This window comes from Bombus fervidus, chromosome 5 (assembly GCF_041682495.2).
Source record: "Bombus fervidus isolate BK054 chromosome 5, iyBomFerv1, whole genome shotgun sequence".
Taxonomy (NCBI): domain Eukaryota; kingdom Metazoa; phylum Arthropoda; class Insecta; order Hymenoptera; family Apidae; genus Bombus; species Bombus fervidus.
The window spans coordinates 6,974,980-6,995,738 of record NC_091521.1 but is presented as its reverse complement, the minus strand read 5'-3'; the positions used below and the strand labels follow the sequence as shown (position 1 = coordinate 6,995,738).

General features: G+C 32.7%; 1 protein-coding gene across 4 annotated transcripts; it reads left to right on the top strand.

Moving 5' to 3' along the window:
• Positions 1 to 127: 127 nt before the first annotated feature.
• On the top strand, positions 128 to 20,649 carry LOC139987719 (C-Maf-inducing protein). Of its 4 annotated transcripts, XM_072004306.1 has the most exons (10): positions 128 to 305; positions 563 to 999; positions 6,363 to 8,417; positions 14,217 to 14,402; positions 15,227 to 15,816; positions 17,803 to 17,892; positions 18,158 to 18,410; positions 18,592 to 18,849; positions 19,225 to 19,525; positions 19,956 to 20,649. In XM_072004306.1, exons 3-10 carry the CDS (start codon positions 7,137 to 7,139, stop codon positions 20,078 to 20,080), a joined length of 3,084 nt encoding a protein of 1,027 aa, XP_071860407.1. In that variant the 5' UTR covers positions 128 to 305; positions 563 to 999; positions 6,363 to 7,136; the 3' UTR covers positions 20,081 to 20,649. The 4 variants fall into 4 exon arrangements, with proteins under 4 accessions (XP_071860407.1, XP_071860408.1, XP_071860409.1 ...); XM_072004307.1 differs by lacking the exon at positions 563 to 999; XM_072004308.1 differs by lacking the exons at positions 128 to 305; positions 563 to 999 and adding an exon at positions 2,536 to 3,304.
• The last annotated feature ends 110 nt before the right edge of the window (positions 20,650 to 20,759 follow it).

Sequence of the window (20,759 nt, the reverse complement as noted above, 5' to 3'; positions counted from 1 at the left end):
GCATGGTTTTCTATCGTGAAAATTTCAATTTGTAATAACCTTTTGTGAGACGAAAGAGGGGGGCAGACAGTGTCAAGTGTAACCTTGGATGTGATATCTTACGCATATTGAAAGGGAACTTGAGCGCTGTTATTATCGGGTATGGTGTTACAGTCGTGGTCGTGGTGTGAACGCGCGTGGTTCTCTTCGTGGAGGTTTTGAAAACTGTCAAAGTAGACAGACGAAAGGATACAAGTGTTTTCTTATTGCAGAGTGTCGTTTTATTCTTTTTTGTTCAATGATTCTTTACAAGTTGTGCATTAGTGGTACGTATTTTTTATTATTTATTATTTGCGTATGTATATTAATTGTGTTCGGTTATGTCTTAACCAAAACAAATTTTTTATCCACGATATTAATAAGTTTTTAAATAATTTAAAACTGAACAATTGATGACAGTTTTTTTTATAGATCTTCAAATGTATGAAGAAAGATAATGATGAAAAAGATTTTGAAATGAGAGTTTTTTATATAAGATGTTGATAAAGTACTTTTTGTAAAATATCTTATTTTTTATTCTCAGTGAAATTTTTAAGAAATTTGTAGATATATTATAATTATTTAAATAATTTAATACTGAGCTATTATGAAAAATAACGCGGTATCGATAAACAAAACAATAACAATTAAAATCTCTAATTTTTGTATTATAAAAAAATTAAATTTAAGAATGAAATAAAAATAAATCTAAAAAGAAGTATGTTAAAATGTAAAGTGGAAGAGGACTAAGACTAATTATGTCACATCTTTTTCTCTTTAATGATGAAGAGTCGTATTTGGTTGTCGACGTCAAAAGCGAAAGTGGATTGGAGAGTCGCTGATATGACTTGTCTTTTCGAAGAAGACCACAATATAGTGCTGGATCTGATAAATTATAATAAATAATCAACAAAAAGCCTACAATCAGCCATCGGGAATAAAAACTCCATATGCACTCAGAATAAAAGATGATTGATATAGGTATGTTAATCTAATTATTAATAGTTATGACTATATACGTATAAAAATTTTTTAGTTAAATATTATTAATTTATCTATTATGGATATTAGAACATAAATGGTTCAATTAATATTTAAATCGTTACGATAAATCTTTAATGAAAATTAATGATTTTGAGTTTATGAATTTTGCATTAATTTAAATATTTATTTTCATCGGGTTAAAATAAAGCTTATTTTTTGGTATCTTCCAATATAATTACGAAAGTATTCTTACAATTGTAATAATATAATTTAAGGATTGATTAAGTTTGAGAATTAAATAACGAAAGAAAACATTATTTAAAGATTCAGTGTGGAATTTTAAGTGTATAAAAGATAGGATAGAGAATTAAAGATTCTTATAATGAATTGCTCTATAATTATTTTCTTATAAAATTATACAATATTTCCCTAAGTAGAATAGTGCAAAATGTAATTTTATAGAGTTCTTAAAATTTTAACGAAAAAGACAAATTATTATTATAAATATCATAGGAGGAGGGAGATAAATGACCGTAAAAATGAGAAATTAAGATCAATAAATAATAAATAGTTTGTTTTCAATAGTTCAAAATAAAACAATTGATTAATTTATGAAGGATTACAAAAAATTTCATTGATTTCTTTTTTTGTCTTGAAATGACTTTATATATAAAATGTTATTTTATATTATAGCGTTTAAGAGAAATGGAAAATACTTTAATCTGAAATATAATAGTAAAAAATAATTCTAACCAAAGACTTGACGAAGTAAGTACGTCATTTACCAAGAAAAAGTGATAGCGTCGTCAGCTATTTATCATTTCTTCCTCCCTTCGCAAGTTATTATTTTATGCGCACATTTACTAAAGCTAATCAGAATGCTACACAATAGTTAGAAACTGAGCGGGACCAAGTCTATTAACCTATTGAACCATGAATTGTCGAAGAGATTTCACGGGCAGTTCATTTCAGATGAAAAGAAGAAGATTGTCAATTGCAGATTTATAAACGCATTCTTTCACAATCTTGTCAATTGACCATATTTGACGAGTTACTTTCAACTGTATGTACTTCTTAATTTAACTACATTTTCATATTTTTGCAACTGGGTACGTATCTGTATTAACACATTAGCAGCCGATGGCGTAACGTTTTGTTTTCAACAATCGTATCGTTAATAAACGATTTTTCTGGTACGTATATACAATCGCAAAACTTGAATAACAATTTAGAAAACATATATATCTATGTATACGTCTAATTTTATAAATTAAGAAAATGCATATAAGTTCAATTTTCTAGATTTAGAAAATGTATATATGTTTAATTTTCTAGATTAGAAATTTTATTATTCAAGTTTTGCTATATATTGATACTTTTTTCACTCGCTATACCTGCCGAATATTGTTTAAAACTGACTGTATTTGCTAATTCTAATGAAATTAGAATGTAACATAGAAAATTACATTTTGTATGCTAAAATTAAAAGAAAATAGAGGAATATACGGTATCGACTGCTCTATCATCATAAGATCATGAGATACAAAATAGCCGTCATCTTTTCTTGCTGATGGAAAATCTATTATTTCAATTAATATTTTTCGTATAATTATTGATTCTTTATTTCAATGTGATCGTTTTCTATAAAAGTCACGATTGTACGTATTTCTCGCGTAATACTTAGTAAAGAAACGTAAAAAATACCTAGAAGAAAACAACAGGTCCAAGTTCTCGGTAGCAAAACCTGTTTCCCTCGCAATTTACTTTGGCTATTAGCGATTGAATTCTTCTTCTTCCTTTTTTTTTCTTTCGTTTTACATGGTCGCCGCCTCTTCCTGCTTCCGCGACATATGATTCGGATTAGTCTAAGCTCGTGATCAAGGTGAGGGTAATCGATGAGGGCGGAGCGTTTACGTCGATTTCCATTACGTAGAACGAGAGAAACGACGGCTTGACAAACACGAGTCACTTTTGACGCAACGCGAATATATGACAGTCAGCTGCATCATACGACCAGAGACCAGGATATTGTCGGTCGATCTCGTCACGTGGTTGCTATGTCAATGATTTGAGACGTCAACCAAACGCCTATTGCGTGATCGGTTCCTGATTTATGTTATGACAATACTAATAGTCACTTGATCTCAGTCATAGATTCAATAGAGTTACAGCACAACTTCATTTAGTGGAATGAAATTTTAGTTGATGTTTGATATAAATGAGTTTCTAACGACTGAATAGGATTATTCAAAAGTGAGCTTCTACTATATGAATGAAAAATTATAGATAGTGAAGAGAATTAGTGAGTTTTTATTACATGTATTATATTTTGTTATATTATAGTACGTGTCTATTTATTGAAATGAAATTTGACTCGATGTTCAAGTAAACGTGTTTCTGACGATTGAATGCGGTTATTTGAAGGCGAGCTTCCATTACATGAATGAAAAGTCATAGGTAGTGAAAAGAATTAGTGGACCTTTATTATATTACAGTAGAACTCCATTTATTGGAATGAAAGTCAATATCCAATTAAATGAACTTATTACTTCTACGTTCATTTCATCCACTTGTTTGCATGTTTTTGCTATCGATTTAATTTTGAGTCCCAAGTTCAGTTGCGTATTCATTTTTATTAAGTCATTGTTTTGTACGTTTTCATTTATCATATAAGATCGAGTTTTCACAATTAATGATACGTTCTAATCCTTTTGTTATTGTTTCTTCGAAACTGAAGAGTCATAAAGATACAGGTAACCCTCTTATAGCACGGACATCTGTATCGAACGATCTGATAGTCACGGGAATCTTGGTACAAAGTAAGATTTTAAAGATTAAGGGAATAACAATTTTATTTCTAATTTTGTACAGAAATTTATTGAGAAAGAAATATCGAACGACGATATCGTTATTACTATTAAATAAAATCAACACATTTTTGCATGATACCAAAAATGACAGCTAGTAAACATTTTTATAAATTTATTTAAATCCTTAATAGTATCATTAAACGTATAGTTTATAAAAGCAACTGTCTGAAATATATGTAAACATTGAAATATTGCGTTTGGAGCAACGCATCGTTAATTTATTTCATTGTTATTTTTCATTTTAATTATGAAGCGAAGGAATATCAAAAGAACATTCGATGATAAGTTTAGTACTCTTGTGTAACTTTTTCTTGTTCTACGATTTTATTGAAACTCGTAACTAAATTGGATGGTCGATTATGTTCAATAAAAATGGCTTTTGGCAAAATTCTCATGTCGTAAATGTCATTCTTTGCATCATCGGAACGCGACTTCTCCGATGATGTCATTGGACGAGGTGAACAGTCGAACCGACTCGATAAACTAAAAATAGCGGTTTCTGTTTGAGCTTTTTTAATTTTTTCTCTTTTTATTTTCGTACGCTAATTTCGAACAATCGCCAACGTTGCTCAGAAATTCTTTCGGTGGGAACGAGATACGATCGATCTTAGAGGCACAAATAGTGCGACATAGGAAATAAATCTTATCAGTTGCCCAAGTTCAAGTGAAAATCTGACATACTTTATCAGGAATGATGCATTGAATTATATAATAGGATAAAGTTCGTTGAAAACGAGATCGTCTTTGAAATCGATATTTTCATCGGAAGTAAAAGTGTATTTCGCTATTTCGTTGGCTAACAATGAAAATTTATATTTAAATTTGGTTTATCTGAAAATATTGCGAGTTCGTTATCGGACCGTAAAAAAACAAATGTGAGTTCTATTCTTTTAGCAGTCTTTAAGTCTATGGTTTAGTATTAATGTATTTGATAATATACTACTATTTCCTTTACATTAATTATCGATGATATGAAATATTAATTTTAAATATTAATTATATTAAAGAATAATTTCATATTTTTATAACTGTTTAATATTTTTTATAACGGTTGATTTGTTCTTTGAAATAATATAAAAATGTTATTAGTAAGAATTTAATGGTATACAATATTTGATTATATATATTTTAATTGTGTCCAGTTTTCCAAATTATGAATTCATAATTTTAGTAGGTTCCTGATGCGAGCAAAATTTGGCGCCAGTTTTGAATTCTCTTTTCTCTTAAGCATCGTGCAATGAGTAGCACGTGCGATATTATGACTAATTTTTATGAAATAATTGGAGAGAAATGCAAATTGACAATTTTAAGAAGCGATCGAGAATAAAATATACCTTTCGTTTCTCCTATTCTGTTAAAAAGGATCATATATCTAAAGCACTCATTTTTACGAAATTTATAGACAAGATATTAAAAATATGGTAAACGATACTAAAAAATTACTATAACTTCATTAATATTCAAAACCTCTTTACCAAATATCAGAATGTTAGAAATTATAGTGAGTGTTACACATATATTTTAAATGTCATACACTCTCAGAAAATTAGAAACAAAGGAAATCGATCCTTTCTTACCCGAACCGTGCAAACACTCCTTAAACCGGAATGCCAATGTATCATAACCTCATTAACAACGTCCACGTTCTATTTGTGCACGTTGTGCACATTATTGTGAATCGCATAAAAATAGAAATCCGGCGTTCGCCAGGGGAAGAAGAGCGAGGAAAATTCGTCGGGGACTATTTTCGGAAAAACCTTTGAATTATTTTCAAGAGTTTCGGTATATTTACCGTAGACACGAGCCAAATTTTACTTTTCACAATTTTTTTCTTTCCTTAAACCAAGTCTCCAATAAAATAAGAACACAAAACAGCCAACGGAAACGTCCAACTGCGGAAGCCAATGACAGAAACGAACATAGGAAATGAAAAAGAGAAAGGAAAAAAAAGGAACGAGGAAGAGAGATGGAAAGAGAGAGAGAGAGTAGCGGGAACGCGATAATTCGAAGCAAACTCGTGACTAGTCATTGATCGACCGCGAGACGTCGAGCGCCGCGACGCCCTCTCTCCTTTTCCTAACCCCAGCGGCGCGGCCCGGCGCGGCGTCCCCACCTGTACTTGTTCACAATCGTGTCAGACATTTAAGCGTCACGTCGGAAACACGCCTCCCTCTTTCTCTCGCTCTCTCCTCTCTTCCCCCTTTGTTTCTCTCTCTCTCTCTCCTTCGCTCTTTTCATTCGTCGTTCATCGACTCGTCGTCGCGTCGTCGGCCGTGTCTCGCGGACCAGAAGAAGAAATTCGTCGACGAACCTCGAGTGCTCGTTTCGTGTTTCCTGTCGGTTTCGTCGTTCGAGTAGAGAGAAACGAGACTAGAGATAGAGATAGAACGAAAAGGAGAGAGACGGAGAAACTGGCGCACGCAGCACGCGAAACAGAGACACTTCTTTGCTGCGTGAAACTCTATTCTTCTCTTTTTCTTTTCTTTGCAGAGGAAGAAACGTGCCGGTGGTCGACGCGCGAGTGTTTCCGTGCGAGCTTCACGGTTCGATTGACCCAGTGAATAATCACAAGGAACGGAAGAAAAGAAGAACCGAAAAGGGGGAAACGTTTCTCAAGTGGTTGTGCGTTTTGTTTCGTGGCAAAATGTGCTGTGGCCAGCTGCAATGCGCGGACGAAACGTTCGACACGAGTCTTGGTTGATCGTTCTTCGTGAAGATTTCCCCGGTGTTATCATTATGTCCTAATGCTAATGTCGAGGATTCGTCGAATTTCGACGTCGGTTTGCTGGTGCTACCCCGTATCGCCGTGTTCATTGAATCGCTTTGTTTGAATGGGGTGGCGGTGAACGACCGTTTCTAGGTCGGTTGAGATCCACACGGGAGCTTAATTGACGCGCATCGAGGGATTCTAGGAGCGGGTCGTAGGCGAAATTGGGATATCGAGCGCGGACCTTTTCGCGCGGTACGCGGATTCGGGACAAAGCTTTTCTCACGGAGGCTTTCCGCGTCACTTGGGAAACGACGATTTTCTTACTTCTGCGATCTTCGTCAGTCAGTGTCGATCGTACCGCGTCAAATCCGTAAACGTCTCGCGCGACCAAAATTAGGTCACTGGAAGACATATTACGACCATTAGCATCCAGCAGAATCTTCAACGGAATTGATAAAAAATTTAATAGAGAATTGATAGGACGAAGTTAACTAATAGAAACTTGCTGATATAGGAACGAGCGTTTTGCGAAAACTTGGGAATATAAAGTCGACATGTTTTGTTTCCAAACGCCGTTCACACGCGCGTCACGCGTGCTCGTGTCCTCCTTATCTTCCAACAAAACGAAGACCTCGTCGATGAGCATGATTCTTCCAGCGAACAAGACTTCGAGCTCCAAGTGTGACAGGCAAGACTCGGAAGCGACGAGTGAAGGTTCCGGTTCTTCTATCGGCTACATTGACCAGGAACCATCGGTCTCTGATACGAGCAGTACCGACAGCACGCTTCCAGATATCAAAGCGGATTACCTCGATCCTGAAACTTTGTCACCTGGACCTGATTCTCTGATTGTACCAGCTTCCATTGTCATCGTGGAGAATGGAATAGACGAGTCAAATAACATACTTGCGGAGGATAACGAACAGAGTCACCATGCGACCCCTTCCTCTTCTCCTGAGAAGCAGTCGTACAGTAACAGACGGTCCAAGAAGTTGCTGCTTCGTCTACGTTCCGATTCTTCGACCAACAAAGAGGACAGCTTGGACACGGTTGACGATTCGATCGAGGCTGTGTCGGTGGCTTCGAATAAAGAAGAAGAACATAGAGACGAGGAGAAAGAATATAAGTCTGGAGAAACTTTGCTGACGAATTCTTCGTCGTCGGTGCTGATCGATTCTGTAGATACTGAAGAAGATATTCTAAGAAACTCTAGAGTAACTGCAGCTTCTGAGAACGATATATCCTTGTTGCAGAACGTGTTCAGCGAGTCAGAAAAGGAGAATGTGTCCAATCAGGAAACGGAAACCGAGACAGAAGAAGGATCCTCGTTGCCTTTGAGTCCCGCTGGCCCGTCAACTGGAGGCTTATCTTCGTCGACAGTACCTTATTACAATTTTCTCTGTGTTAATGGTGGATCTATGCGCCAGGAAATGACCAGCACCAGCTCTCCTCAGTTGTCTTCGGATAGCAATCACAGATCCAGCGCTGAATCTACTGCAGTTGATGCCTGTAGTTCGTTTAACGTTGAGAAGAGCTCGAGGATAGATACGTTGAAGTCAGAAGGCTTGGAAAGCACGTTTTGCCTACCTGCAGCAAGATCTTGCCCTAATTTGGAGAGACAGAGCGCTGGGTGCTCGCCAACTAGCGGATCCTCTTCTTCTAGTCCTAGTCCAGGGCCTATCGGGCCTAGATTTAAACCTATAGAGGAAGGAGACATTCAAGTGTGTTTTTTGAATTATACCAACCTCGTGAAGAAGATCTTGTCAAGTAAATATCTGAGGAGGTGGGAGACGCATCATCTTTATTTGAACGACACCTGTATCTCGTCGAAAACGGTAAGTCGGGTTTTTGGATATGTTGAATATAAACAATCGAAATTATCCCTATTTACTACATTTTATATTTCATTCAAAAACTAATAGAGTATTAAAGAGTAACTAATAAGAGTGCTAATAGAGTAGCAAAAGTATTTTTTTTACACAAAAGCTTTAACAAATTTTCCTTTTTATTTGGTATTTTACATTATAGGACACGTATGGTGAATGAAGCAATAAATTTATTGTAAAATCAGATTTATAGAAAATAAAAATAATGAGTTTGTATTAAATATCATCAGGATCCTCTGATACGATAATTATTAACTAATAATATTAGCAAATTCACAAGTTATAGGTTGTAGATTATAAATATGTAATTAAATAACTTGTAATTTACTGATTTTGATACATGTATTTCGTTTGTGTTATTATAAAACTTGTTACTATATAGATATAATACAAGAGAATTTGTTAATACTAATAACTTGGAACTTGTGATTTCAAAACTTTCACTATACATGTATAATAACGTTAGTGAAATTTTGTAAGTGGTCTTAGCTGTCCTGACACATATTTACCGGTAGTATATACGGTGAACTGGAATTGAATGGTTTAAAATTAATTATTTCATTATGGTAATTTTAATATTAATATTATAATAATAAACAACACTACTATTAATAATCGTATTAATACAATGTCAATATTAAATGTATTAACTATAGTAATCTCTCTCTTTCTTCCTCTCTTCTTCCTATTTTTGTATATTACGTGTATTCTATGTATATTTGCATCTTTAAATTTTCCACAAATGCATAATAATAACGATTAGCTTTCCCATTAAAATAAGTAAAAGATTATTTTATGAACGTATTATGAAAACTAGAGGGATTAGGCGATTCGGAAGTATTTCGAGTTAAATTTTAACTCCATTGTTCTACAATAGATGGTTTCTATTTTTGCCCTCTATGCAAAACATTTTCGTAGAAGGACGCTGCGAAACATTTTGAGGAGTTTACATAAAGTTATTTCACGAGTATTCTTAATTTTCCGTATCGTTATGTATCGTATTTTGTACATTGTACATAATTGACTTTTATAAGTTTCTTGTCATGTACGTCATTAATGCCCAAAGGTAAAGTATTTATGAACCAAAGAAACGCGTTTTACAGTTTATGAAGTATATGTGTAATGTTAAGTAGATTTAAAAGGAAAGGAGCAAAAGAAAGAAAAGAATCATATATTAGGTTGTTCGAAAGTTTCTTTCGTTTTATAAGGAAATGATAGATGCACAATATTTTTTGTTTTATATTATTTTATTGAATTATGTATGATCCAGTAATAGAATAAAATAATAAATCAAAAAATGTTGTGCATCTATTATTTCCTTATAAAACGAAAGGAACTTTTCGGATAACCTAATATAATACGTGTCTCTCAGTAATTAAATGTCTTAACGTGAGTTGACGTGGTTCCAAAGTTTTATTAAAAGCCATAATTTTCGTATGACGCGAGAGATGTTCGCAGATAAAATAGAGCGGCTATATTTCTTTCAGGATTAATTTGTGATTGTAACACGATATTTTTTAGTCTTTTCGGAGGATATTTCATGGATTTCCATAGAAACTTTATCAATAAAAAATAAAATGGGAATACATAAACGTATAATCACAAACGAAGGGAAAAGATAGAAAATATGAGGAATAATGATTCAAGCTTTAGTATATAGTATAATACATACAGCGGATAAATACATACATGACATCTATGTATGTTTTCCATTAGTGGATTTATTTTATCTATACTAGATCTATTTATTATTAGATCGCAGATTTTCATGTTTATATGTATAGGAAATTCAAAGCTGCAGAACTGCGCATATAATATAAAAATATACACATTAAATATCCGAATTATGGTATAGTCCTTGTAATATTTAACGAATGAAATAAATTTTTGCTTAGATTTTATTTCTTTAATTGCAACCATAAAGATTTAAAGCATAAACATTCGCAGTCTACTTATAATTTCTCAAATAAATTCAATATCACATCGCTGTTAGACTGTTATCGACAGACGAAAGGACTACGAAACGTACAAATAAATAATCGTTTCTTTTATATTCTGCTGCATTTGTGGATTTACGTATATTTCTAGGAATATCTGTTTCGTTTCGTGTCTGATACGAACTCTCTTCTGATTTTAATTGATTGTTTACAAGCTGCACGAACTACTATAATAATTAATATTATTAATAATGTTCTATGAATAATTAATATAATATATGTATAATTACTAACGAATCAGATGCTGAATTTTATAATTTTCGATATTTCCTTAAAAAGGTAAATTACTGATCCCATAATTTATATTTAATTCACCGTAAATGACACTATTCATTTGAATTGTGCGAGTTTATCGGCGAAGATTTCTTCGTTAGCTGTCAGTGAATGGTAAATCGTTAGGAATTTAATTAATTTTGTTTTATGGCTATTACGTCATTAAGTTTCTTGCCGATATCGCATCTGCAATTACAAGTCGTACCATGCGTCTTAAACTTTCCAATAATGACTACTTATACATCAACTGGTTATTTATTTCCTGCTAACATAATATTATGATAAAAAGACAAATGCCTCACATGTGTTAACTATTAAAAACATCGCGTGACAATATAATATATCAATGATGCTAACTTTATTAATATGCTGTATATGTAACGTGCTGATAATTACAGGTTAATAATTCAAAACTAATACTTGGTCAATGTGCGCAGAATTGCTAGAATTGACGCAGATATTGTAATTGTGATAAATCATGCCGTTTTACGTTATTTTACGTTAGTCGAGGCTGCGAGTGTTTCGTCAGATTTTAAACTCAAACATCTAACTTACATACAGTTGTGCGAGGATTGGTAGCAAGAGATAAAGAACTGGAATTAGTATGCAAACATTTTTCAGCTTCTGAGAAATGTAGGATTGGGGAGGGAACATTAAGAGTTTGCGTTTTAATGCAATTTAATTATTTAAACAGATTTTTGTCTTTTTATGGATATAAAGTTTTCCAGAATTATTATTGGAAAAGATGTTCATCTATAACTATTTTACATAGATATAAAAAACTACTTACTATTATATGTAGTCATATATTCATTCAGAGTTAAATTTGTTATAATACACACTATCATATGAACTTGCGATACTCGCAAGAAAAATTGACTATTCTTTCGGAAATCATTTTCATCTGAACCTTATCTACAGAGTTGCTAAATTAAGCAAACATGTTAATCAATTTAAATTTCCTCTTATATTCGCATCTCTTAACAGCAAAATCTGTCTACCAGCTTCTTTTCGAAATTTCCCAACAAGTCACCTAAAGTGATCCAAATAAAACTTTCAATAACAGCCCTTCGTTCGAAACTTTTCCCTTTTTTTTGTTTTGTTTTTTCTCTCCTCAATATAAAAGAATAAAGCAATTCTTGTTCCCTGTTTGAAACGATTGCCGTTTGCTACATCGATATCTCGCTTGAATTCGTCGAATGTTAGTATAGATAACGATCTTTTGTCGGGAAACGAAAAATGTATAACCAGATTGGAACTCGTCGTTGCTTGTATCAGGTGATCAGAAAAAGAAAAGGTAAAAAAAGGAAGAAAAAGAAGGAAAAAGAAAAGAGAAAAATGAATCGAGTTGGCTTTTTCGCGGTGCAAGCGTAATCTGAAGCGGTCGCGAGACGCATTCAGGGTCGGCTTTGACGCAAGTGATGCACACGCATACGCGCACGCACGTGCACCTCCCTTTTGTCTCTTTTCCGTGTACACGTTTACGTGACAAGCGTGCAAGCGTGTATACGTGTGCGTGTATGTATCGAGAACCGCACGCGACGCAACGTTTGCAATTTTACGTATTTTGAATAAGTATCTACGTTTTGTGCGGGAAAATTAGGGTACGAAGAGTCAGCTAGTTCCAGAGAATATTCATTTTTCGATGCTTTCTATTTTATCACGTTTCATCTAAGGTGATCAATTTCTCTCTTATGTTCATGCATTTATGGAAAATTTGAAGATGCAAAAATCCATAGAACGTATATAGTATTCGAATATATATATGATATTCAAGGTATAATACTCGTTGTAAAATTTAACGAGTAAAACAAATTTCTCCTTAGATTTCATTTTTTTAGATATTATTTATTGATATCCCATTTGCCCTCTGGGATCTTGAGAGGCTTTGGTTTTTATATCCTTATATCTACTTTTCTCTACGCACTAAGTAGTATAAATCATTTTTTTTGTACTTCTGTTCATACAAATAGCAATTTACATAAATTTCCGGAGTTTAGTAATATTATTTTTATTAGATTGACATTCTGAAGTTGATATTCTTTTTATTAATTATTTGAGACTTGATGCAAGTGTTTACATTAACAAATACATACATGTATGTATATATGAATTGATTTGCTTAATTGTTTACATCTTTTTAGAACTGCAATCATTTCTTCCTTCTTTGAAAATTGGAAACACTACGTAGAATAATGTTTGATATATTATAATTAGTTAACTTTTTCATTAAATAATTTCTAATTTTTAAAAACTTAGAATTTCTGTAGAACTATCTCTTTGTTTATATGCCAACTTTTCAACGATCAAATTTTATATTAATTTTTAGACTGTGAACTATGGTATATTATTTTTTGTACTATCTGACGTTACAATTAATTTACTATTTAATTTTGTTTCTCTATTATTAGTATCTTTTAGATACTATGTTATCAATAACGAATTTTATTAATTCCTAAGTAATTCAGGTAATTTCTGTAACATATGAACTATTACTTTTTGAAAATGAGTATAGGAGAAGTGACGAACCAAGTTTGGTATCGACAATTTTAATTAACTTTGTATAACTTTAAATTATTGCGATACATAAAAGTTTCAAATCTTAAAGTCTGTAATATTTCAGTCTTGTAAATTAAAAGTTTCTATATTTTAAAAGCTCATATAAATAGGTATACCTTTGCATTTATATCCGAAATGACAGTTTGGCCAAACAATTATCCGATTTTTAAACTTTTTAATATTGAGATATTATTTCTTTTTTCGTTAGAGTATAAAATTTACGAAAGTATGATTTAAATGCTAATACAAGAAACATAGAGGCATTTGAAGCTTGTAATCTGACTTTGTAATAGTACAGCCATTTAAATTCAAGTACGAAATAATTATAGTTCTCATTTAGATATGCAGTCTTTAATATTGAAATGTATCCAAATTACCCGCATTACAACCGTTTAACTAACTATCATTCTAATCATTCTATCAACATATCTGCGTTGATCTGTAAAATTTAAATTTTAAAATAATATCGTCGATTTAAAAATTATGTTAATATGGTTAATAGACTGCAGACATTAATGCACTGAGGAGAAATTTAAACTTTCTAAAATGTATAGTAAAGCGTTCAGTATGATATTTACGTATTAAAACAAATCCTTATATATGTATTCGGATTTTATTTTTTTAGTTCAGATATTCATGCAAATATGAATAAAAATAATATTTAGAATATTATAAACGCTTAAAACTATAAAAGAATAAGACTAAGCGGGTATTTGCTCGTACGCTTACTTTTCAATGTAGTGTTTTTTTTTATTGGGCTCTATACATTTTATTTTATATGAAAGCACGTGCTATTAAGTGATATGGAATTTAATACACTTGGATGTCTTCAATTAGTATGTGAATGCTATAATAAATACAATGCTGCGCGAATACTTTTCGTAGCCGCTGTAAATTATTTAGATATAATTTGTTTTAGAGAACGGGATTTTTTCGACAACCAATACCTTATAATAACATGTCGGATATACGGAAGTATGCTGTTACTAGATGGGATCCTACTTACAAGAACTGCCTTAGCATAGTTCTGCCAAACAGTTCTCTTCTTCTCCAAGCGAATAATGCTTATACTAGGGACCAATGGTATCATTCGATACTATGGAAGGTAAATTCTTGTACAATTCTTTCTTTCTATTTTTTACAGATTCTACTTGTCCTTTCCTCTTTTGATCTAAGTGCATATGTAATATCTCTAGAAATTCGAGATATTTAAAGACATTTGGAAAGACGAACTAAAAACGAAGAAAGTACACACATCGGAATTTTTTTTATAAAGAGCAATATAATCTTCGAAGTGATGACGGAGTAAATAAATAAATTAATAATAAAACAAGTGTGAGAAGAGTTTCGAAATGTTGAAGTTTAATTATCGAATAATGAGTCCAAAAGTATGTTGTTATATAATAAGGAAAAAACATTTTTATTCGTGTAATTCTGTATCAAAATTACCAAAAAGAAGAACACATTCACTTGTGCTATTTATTCAAGGTGATATGTGAAGTGCAGCATCATGATAATTCAAGAATGTATTTAATGAATGGCATTCAAAGCCATTAGAATACATAATGCATAAAGAGTCTTTTAGAAAGTAATATATATGAAAGTGGTACAGAAGAGCTCATAATTCACTAACAAAATGATACATACACCTCCTCTCAGAAATCTTAGAACAGTTGTCATATTTGTTTCAAAATTGGACAAATGTAAGTGATAGTAAATTTATATAGAGCATCGTTTAATTTCATATTTTATGTAACAGAAAAAGTAATGTAAGCTAATGCGAAGTTAATAATTCTAAATACTGTAGTTTTATTAAAGATAGAAGATGTCCCAAGAGTTTTGAGCGGGAGTGTACATCATTGATTATGTAAACGGATCTTATGTAAGTGAATTTACGCAATCTAATATGTGTGAATTTCGAATTTTCAGAGGAGTATCTTTAAATATCAGCATCTAGTATCTCTAAATACCCGGGAGGAAGTAATCATCAAAGAATTAAAGTCAATGGTTGATTTCGCGTTATGGACGTCTCTCCAGGACGAAAGAGTATCTGTAGCGCCATTAGAAGCTGTTGCAAAGCATCTCGAAGATTCGGCCGTTGAAGATCCACCAGAGAAATATTCGGAAAAATCGACAGAGGAAATGTCTCGATATCGAAACGATCGGAAACATTGGGCTGAAGCTGTTCTCTCCGTAGTATCTCCTCTTTTAGACAAAGTTGCACTTCCAGTCTGTTTAACGAGGGTTCTTGTGAAGCTGGCTCAACAGCATCCACAGTCGTCCTTGGTTACAGCCATAAGTCCAGCGATCACGAGATGCCTCAAGCATACGGTGGATTTTGGCAAATCCCTGGACATGAGGAAACTATTGCAAGTGTTTATAGCTTCTTTGTATGCAACGGATGGGGAGCAAGCGATCAGAGATTATATCGCTTCGGTTCACGGGCCTGGAAGCGACTGTCCTCACCCGAGGATGCTTCCTAATTTGGTGTCCGTTTGCGTCGCTGCGGTTTTCCATAGGTGAGTTTGCTTCTTCTTTCTTTTTGCTTATTTATGGACAAATTTACAACTCACAATCTGACATTAGATATTATAATAATATTGTACTTATATAATAATAAATAATAATTATATTCAAATATAAGGAGAGTCACGTAGCCTGAATCTCAAATGGTGCATTCGTATTGGAAATTATGGTACTTGGATTAAATGGTGCGTTCGTATTGGAAATTATGGTAATTGGAAGATATTTGAAGTATGAGTTGCAAATTTGTGAAACTCCTGTGTATAGTATTGTACAAGATTTCTTTTGTATTCACGTCAATAAATGAATACAAAGTTCTTTAACATATTTATTATTGAAGCAATTAATATTGATATTATTTTTCCAAATTTAAACTCATACAAAAAGATTACGCGAGCGTTCTGATTATTTATGACAATCAGTATAATAAGGTTTTGATATTCTTGCCGTAAACATTTTTAACATTGACTATACGCGACTCATAGCAAAATCTAATCCTTTAATCCTTTGATGTCTGTGGATAGAATAACATTTAATAGTACATCAAGTTCAAACTTCAAAGAAATGTTAAAAATTTACATGTTTTTTAAAATACTTCTAAAAATTATAATGTAAAATTAATACAATATTTTTAAACATTTCATAACAATGTTTGTTATGTGCATTGACTTTGTGTAAAAAAAAAAAAAAAAAGAAAAGACTAATTGCACGTGGCGAGTGCATTGTTGCAAATTGCGTGAGTCACCCTGTATTTTATCCATGCTTCATTAAAGCGTATCAAAGGCATGAACGTTCTGGAGTGCCTTGTTTGAAAGTGCAGAAACTAAACCCTTTAACGAAGAATATGACTTTAGTTAACTGCTTGAGAACAATTCTGCGGAAAATCTCGCTTAATTTCACGTTAGAATTTTTTTAATAATATTTTCATTTTATTTTTCCTTAAAATTTCATGCAAATATAATCTAATATATTAAAAATATGCTTTATCTTAATATAAAATATACTCTCAAAGAATGTATTTATAGAAAGAAATATGTACACATTAAAACACTTTTTATTTAGTATCTCTATATTTTTATATAATAAAATATTAGTATTTTATCTCAGTATTTTATATCAATATAGCTTTCTGCAACATTTTGTATTTTTATTTACTGTGACTTGAAAAAAAAATGTTACATACGATTTTTAGAAAAAATAACAAAGAATTTAAAAGCTCACAGTGTTCGCTAAGAAGAATAAAAAAATGTTTAGTCATCGATATAAGTTTTAAAATTAATACTGAGTTAATGGAAAATGAAAAAGAAATCAATTTACATATGTACAATATACAGAAGAATACATTATATACGTCGATTCGTGAATCACATGCACGTGAATCTACATGTAAAATAATTAACTAATTCAAATGAAGAGAAGATGTAGTATCATTTCTTGTGAACGAGGCAACAAATCTTCTTATCTTACTATAATATTTTTGCTCGTATGAATGATGCAGTATCTTTTTCCTTTGTGTTCCTTTAATTAATGTATTTTCGCATCAACAGACGTAATATCTAAATACGTTGTTCTTATAATAAATTCGAAAAAAATTTGAATAAAAAAGAAAATTTCACCTTCTGTAAGAATCTTTTTAATTCTCTTGTTTACATACATAAAGACTATTTAATAATCTACCAAATATTATCGTATCGTCAGTCAAAGAAACATATATTCGATGCGAAATATTTTATTTCCGATTTGATACAGCTTTTACTTTTATGCTAACTCGTAAATACGTCAGCTTGCTTTTTTACACGCGTCCAGGCGCACTAAAAGAACAGGTAAAATTTAGAAGTCCATTCATTACAACATGTCAAACGCACGACTGTGTAGAAAAAGCCGCTATGACGTGAAATAAATTATATATAGTAGAGAACATTCTTGCGTACCACAAACGAAATGCGAATTAATGAAAGTAATTAGGAGCCATTCAATTGCAGATTCGAAGTGGCTAATCGTTCTTTGCCGGAGAACGAAAAATCACCGACCTTGCCTCCATTGGAGTGCTACCTTCTGGTGCTAAATATCGCGTAAGTTTCACCACTAATGCGCTCATTATCGCATATGGAATGCGAACATTTATGCAAATTTACATGAGTACAATTAAAAAAAGTTAAACTCTGATGGAAAATTGTTTTACTAAGTAAATAGTAATTGTTCCACCAAACAATTACATCTTCGAATTTCCTATAAATTGCATAAATATCCGCGGTCTAATTACAAGTAAAATATACCCCTTCTTCTCCTTTTGTAAAATTTCAAATCGCAAGAGCTAAATATTATTTTCTTTTTTAGATCAGAATATGCGGATTGGAGGCCAGAACTTGGTGCTTTATTGCAACCTGTACCATTCCCAGAGGAAGCTTTCGCTATGAAAGAGGTCCAACAATCGATATTAATGTGCGTGATTAGCCGTTTAGCGAAAGACACAAGATGCGTTGTGCATCGTGTTCTACTTCCGATTAGAGAACCCAGACCTGGATGGATTCATATTGCCGCACCATCCAGTCCGGATTGCCCTGATCAAGGAGAATTGTTTGGCGAAATGGTAATTTTTCATTTTCTTAATCCAAATAAATAGTGCCATAGAAATAAAATTGACTTCTTTCTTTATTTATGCGATAGAATAAAAAGGAATTCTTTTTGCCAAATACAAATTTGTGCTAAGAAGCGATATCATCTTTTGTATGATAATAGGACATCGATCCTCTACTGTTTTTTTTATCCAGTTAACTACCTTACTGGCGTGCTGTTGTCGAAGAAAGAAGTTCATCAGCTGGCTGATGAAACAAGTACGCGACGATTGTATACTATTAGCAGTAAGAGGCTGCGAGGCTGCCCAAGAAGGTCTTTGTTTAATGCTAGAGTGGCATTTGCTGTCAAGCAAAGAAGCTAAATTGCAAATAGTTAGTGCGTTAGAGTCAACCACTTCAGGCAAGGAACGATACGCAGCTCTTTGCCAGAGACAAAGGAATTTGCAGCAACTTGTGAGTAAAGAGATTACATCTATTTTGGAGCACTGTCAAATACACAATTTTTCAAATAATATGTTGTTATAAACTAAATTAAATTGAGTTTGGTATGTTTCCGATTTATATACTTACTACTGTAAATCTATAAATTTTTTAATTGTAAATCAAACAAGAAATATGACTGATTTCAAATATATGTTCATTGTTTAATGGTGATGTAATATCATTATAGATTTTATTTTACAAGAAGAAAAAGTAGACGTGACTTGAAATTTCATAAAGGGAAAAGTCCTTTCATGGCCGGGAAGCTGAGAAATAGACAGTGACTATTATTACTGTAAGATATATTTCTTTATATGTTTTTATAAGTTTTTATTTCTATTGAAACAGCTTCGGAAAGGAGGTCCTAGACGATTGACGTTACCAGCCCGAGCGACAGACGCGGACGTTGCCCTTATTCTGAGCGGAAGGGCTCTTGGCAGCTTGGAATACCTCAGTTTGGCCTTTACCTCGGTGACCTCGGCCTGTGCCGAGCAGCTAATCAAATTACCAGCTTTGAGGCATCTGAACTTGTGGGCCACGCAGTTCGGTGACGCTGGCCTACAAATGATTAGCGAACACTTGCAGAAACTGCAGGTCCTGAATCTTTGTGAAACCCCTGTTTCTGATAAAGGAATCTCTAGCTTGGCCTGTAAGGAAATATTGAATATTAATATCGTTTTGTCCAAAGAGAATGTATCCTGATATGTTTAATATAAATTATGTATGAACTCTTATCTATATTTTCATAAGATCAATTTTTATTTTAACATCTACTTTCATATATTTTGTATTTTACAACTTAGATATTCATATACTGCACATACAGTGGCTACAAAAAAAAAAAAAAAAAAAAAAAAAAAAAAAAAAAATGTTAACACACCATTAGATCCAAGCAGTACTTTCATATGACTATAAAAATTTGGTACTATGAAAATGAAATATAGAATCTAATAAAGAAACGTTACATTGAAAAATATGTATGTGCCAATACTTTCTGCAGCCGCTGTATGAAGTTAATATAAAATCTTTACTCAGTTTCTTAATTAATCTGAACATTTATTCAATCTTTAAATTTTCAGCACTAACGAGTTTAAAAAAGCTGAACCTGAATAGCACGAAACTATCCGTTCAGACGTTCGAATCCCTGAAGAAGTGTTTGCCAGCTCTGCAAGAGTTCGACGTGAGATATACAGACGCCTGGTAGCCAGAGCTTTCTTCCTACATCCAGTCGAACAATTCCAACAACTCCAGTATCAAAGAGAAAAGACAAAGTTAGACGAGATTCAGACGAACGAAGAGAAAGGTTCGAATGGTGAAAACAATTTGACGAGTCGTTGAAAAATATCGTGGCATCTAGTGTATTGCGTGCTGTTTTATCGACGAAACGAAGAGAGTTATTTAGACGTAAAAGATGGCTCCCGTATATGGGAGTATACCGGGAGTCATTTAGAGGTGTAGTTAAGAATATGGATAGCTTGAATTCCAAACGGGACATATTCCTCGTTTACGTGAGAACAAAGGATATTTTCAATCGTTAAGATTGACTAAAAAAAAAAAAAGAAAAAAAATATGCACATGTCTAGGACTACAATAAAATCCTGAAAGAGTAAGATGATTTTACTCGATGAAGAATCGAAGCGAGAAAACTTTCAAGAAGTATCGTTAACTGCCCAAGAATTGACGTTTCGATATAAAGAAAAAAAGAGAGGAGATAGAAAAGAAGGAAACGTTCGAGGACACTCATCGAAGTTAGAATAGAAAGAGAGTGGAAATTCGTAGCGACTCTATAAATAGTTGATTCATGTAGGAATAAGTAAGAGGACATCGAGAGATCGTTTCCGATGGCACAGGGACTTGCTCTTCGGCGACAGGAGTCCGAATTA